Below are 3,550 nucleotides of genomic sequence, written 5' to 3'. Positions count from 1 at the left end.
TCTCTCTCTCTCTCTCTCTCTCTCTCTCTCTCTCTCTCTCTCTCTCCTCTTGCTCTCTCACTGTTGCTGTGCCTGTTGCCTCATTTTACTCCCATTTCTTGCCAGTGTAATTTTCGCTTGATGCAAAGACCTACGTTACACTACTTGTGCTGCCGAGCGAATTTTTCTTGCGGGCCGTTCCACGTGTTACATGTTGCTCTTCATACTGATCGCTCATGCTTGTTGTCTCGCAGGTCCACCCGCCTCGCAGCTACAGCTAACGGCTCGTTATTCGATGAGGAATTCGATGAGGACCTGCTGCTTGATGGCACGGTGGATGACCTCAACGACGAGGACATCAACGAAGACGAGCTGCTCGAGGAACTCGAGGAACTCTGCAGCTAGATGGCAGCACCCCTCAAAATCGCGAGACCCGCCCGTCGTCAGCGTGACCTGTGTCGCCGTTACGCTTGCGATGGGTTCGATCAGTTCTTGACACCTAAGATTGATGTGCTTGCCTTCAATGGAATCGTCGTGAGGTTCGTTGATCGCGTGTCGACCGTCTGTGAGAGTTGGCGCCGTCTGTAGTGCACATATTAAATGGGGGAGAACGGAATCTGTTCTCGTGTGATTGGACAGCCAACTACAGATAAGTGCATGGCAGCCAGAGAATGAGGTTTACAACTGTGGTGGAAGATACCCCACCCACACAGAGAATGAGGTGTACAACTGTGGTGGTAGATACCCCACCCACACAGAGAATGAGGTTTACAACTGTGGTGGTAGATACTCCACCCACACAGAGAATGAGGTGTACAACTGGTGGTAAATACCCCACCCACACAGAGAATGAGGTTTACAACTGGTGGTAAATACCCCACCCACACAGAGAATGAGGTTTACAACTGTGGTGGAAGATACCCCACCCACACAGAGAATGAGGTGTGCAACTGTGGTGGTAAATACCCCACCCACACAGAATGAGGTTTACAACTGTGGTGGTAAATACCCCACCCACACACAGAATGAGGTTTACAACTGTGGTGGTAAATACCCCACCCACACAACAGGTCGAGCAGTGTATGATGTACATGGTCCTTGCAAGGATATGGACGATGGTCGTGCAGGGTATGATGGTACGATGCGTGGCAAGTATATTGTGAACGATGGTCGTGCAGGTATGATGGTGACGATGGTCGTGCAGGTATGATGGTGACGATGGTCGTGCAGGTATGATGGTGACGTGGCGTGGCAGTATCGATGTACGATTCGCAGTATGAGGTGACGATGGTCGGCATTATTACTGGTGACGATGCGTAGCAGCGGTATGATGTGACGACTGTCTGCAGTAATGGTGACGATGTCGGCAGGTGATGTGACGATTGCTGCAGCCGTTAATGAATGTACGATGGTCCCGTCAGGTATCGAGTGACGATGGTCATCGCAGGAATGGTGACATGGTCGCAGGTATGAGGTGACAGTCGTTCAGGGTGACACGGTGGGGGGGTGAGAACGACACAGGGGGAAAGATGGAAGATATAGGGTCCTTTCAGGGTTAAGGGAACGATTTTAGGTAATTGCTGGATAAGCGAATATAGTAATTGTTTAGGATCCGGGAAAGTCCGAGGAAAACGAATGTTAACATTGTGATGGCCGAATACTGCTAAAGAAATCTGCTGCTCTCTCCTCTCTCCGTCTCATCGGTCAGCTCTCCTCGTCTCCCTCCTCTCTCTCTCTCTCTCTCTCGCTCTCATCGTCTCCCCTCTCTCTCACTCTCTCTCTCTCCTCCTCTTCTCCTCTCTCTCTCTCTCTCGCTGTCTTTCTCGCTCTCTCTCGTCTCTCCGCTCCGCGCGCGTCCCTCTCTCCCTCTCGCTGCTCTCTGCCAGCGCCCCTCTCCCCTCTCGGGTGCTCGCTCTCCGCCCCCTCTCCTCGGTTCTCGTCGTCCTCGCGGGCGCGCGTCTCGCCTCGTGCGCCGGTCGTGTCGGTGGGCTCGGGCGTGGCCGTGTCGGGCGTGGGCCGGGGGGGGCGGCTGTGTGGTGGCTCTCTCGCTCTCTCCGCGTTTCTCCAAGCTCGCCTCGTCCGTCTCGATCTCGCTCTCTCTCCGCTCCTCTCTCTCCCTCTCTCCGCTCTCTCAGTTCGCGTCTCTCAGTCCGCTCTCCCGTCACGTCTCCGTTCTCCTCTGCCTCTCGTCTCCCGTCTCTCCCGTCGTTCCCCCTTTCCTCCTTCCCGCTGTACCGGAGGTCTGCGCTCTCCGAGCGAGTGCTCTAGTTACATATGAAGTGGCTGTGATTGGCATGTATGTAGAAATATGCACAAGGTGTTTAAATAGATGCATGTCTCATATTTTACAGGTGAAAGTAAAGTCACTTCATGATATCAGCGAGAAGAGACATAAGATAGTACCTCCACTAGAGACCAGCACGCAACCGGATCTAGGTCTGCCTGGAAAAGGCAAGCATCAACCAATTTTGTTCACCGAAGTGCCCAAATGGACTAGACACCAGGCAATAATATTTGAAAAGACGGACAGTAAGGAACACACAGGTGAAATACAATGCTGCGATCCTCATTATTAGTAAAGACAAAATAATTTATTTGTAACAAATTATTATAATAATATCCCTTTTCTATTCCACATTAAAGTTTAGGTAATTTTAGAGTCATGGAAACAGCAAAAATGAGTAAATGCCTATAGAACCTAAAAGAAATGTTCCAAAATCGAAATTCCAACATTTTCTCTAGAACTTATATAAGTTACTATAATACTATATTTCACTATCTTTAGGAACAAATTCTGAAGACCGGTCAACGCCTAGACTCCCACCATCTAAAAAGTTGTGCAGAATATTTGCAAGTAACCTGGCGCCATCTACCGATGATAAAATCAAGCGCGTCGAAAAGAAGACTGACATTTCGTTGGTGCAAACCGGCGAAGTTGGAGTGAAGGCGCCACTTGTCGATGACTCCGCGCTGGCGCCACCTGGCGAGGTGAAGCCCATCCACGACGTCCTCGCGCCGGTCACCCCGATACGTAAGATCAAGCTGAAGCGGAAAAACACTGACTCTCGTCGTCCCGGCTCCGCCCAGGTGGCGACACCGTCGGCGTCGCCATCACACGAGTGGGCCTCGCCTGACGGCGGCCGCACGACGGCGTCACCTCTACCCGTGAAATCTCTGTCGTCTTCGCTGGACGGGGGCTCCGACGGTGACTCCAGTGAGCGGAGCACGGCGCCGCCATTGCGACCCACTGCCGTTGCGCCCTCTGGTGGACCGACGCTGAAACCTACGTCGTCTGTGTCGCCGTATAAGTATGAGGTGCAGGGGGCGACAGAGGGCGCCACCGCGACGGCGCATGACGTCGCTGCCGAAGCTACGAGGAAGCGTCTGGACTCGTCGTCATCCACGAGCAGGTATGATGGTGACGATGGTCCTGCAGGGGTGACACGGGTGGGGGGGGAGAAGCACATCAGGGGAGAGATGGGAGGATAGAGGCGAGGAGAAGGACATCAGGGGAGAGATGGGAGGATAGAGGGGGAGAAGCACATCAGGGGAGAGATGGGAGGATAGAGGC

The 3,550-nt window shown here is 52.8% G+C and overlaps 1 protein-coding gene across 1 annotated transcript in view; it reads left to right on the top strand.

Moving 5' to 3' along the window:
* LOC106817362 (zinc finger CCCH domain-containing protein 11A-like) overlaps positions 1-3,550 on the top strand; it is a gene marked incomplete in the record, with an annotated part of 28,982 nt that overhangs the window by 11,586 nt on the left and 13,846 nt on the right. Inside the window, 2 exon segments of the mRNA XM_014822021.1 lie at positions 2,331-2,523; positions 2,765-3,417. Of these exon segments, the coding sequence (XP_014677507.1) occupies positions 2,331-2,523; positions 2,765-3,417 (846 nt within the window).

The sequence above is a fragment of the Priapulus caudatus genome, unplaced genomic scaffold (genome assembly GCF_000485595.1).
Source record: "Priapulus caudatus unplaced genomic scaffold, Priapulus_caudatus-5.0.1 Scaffold1698, whole genome shotgun sequence".
Classification (NCBI taxonomy): domain Eukaryota; kingdom Metazoa; phylum Priapulida; class Priapulimorpha; order Priapulimorphida; family Priapulidae; genus Priapulus; species Priapulus caudatus.
Note: the sequence above shows the minus strand (reverse complement) of the source record. Positions and strands in the feature narration are given on the sequence as shown.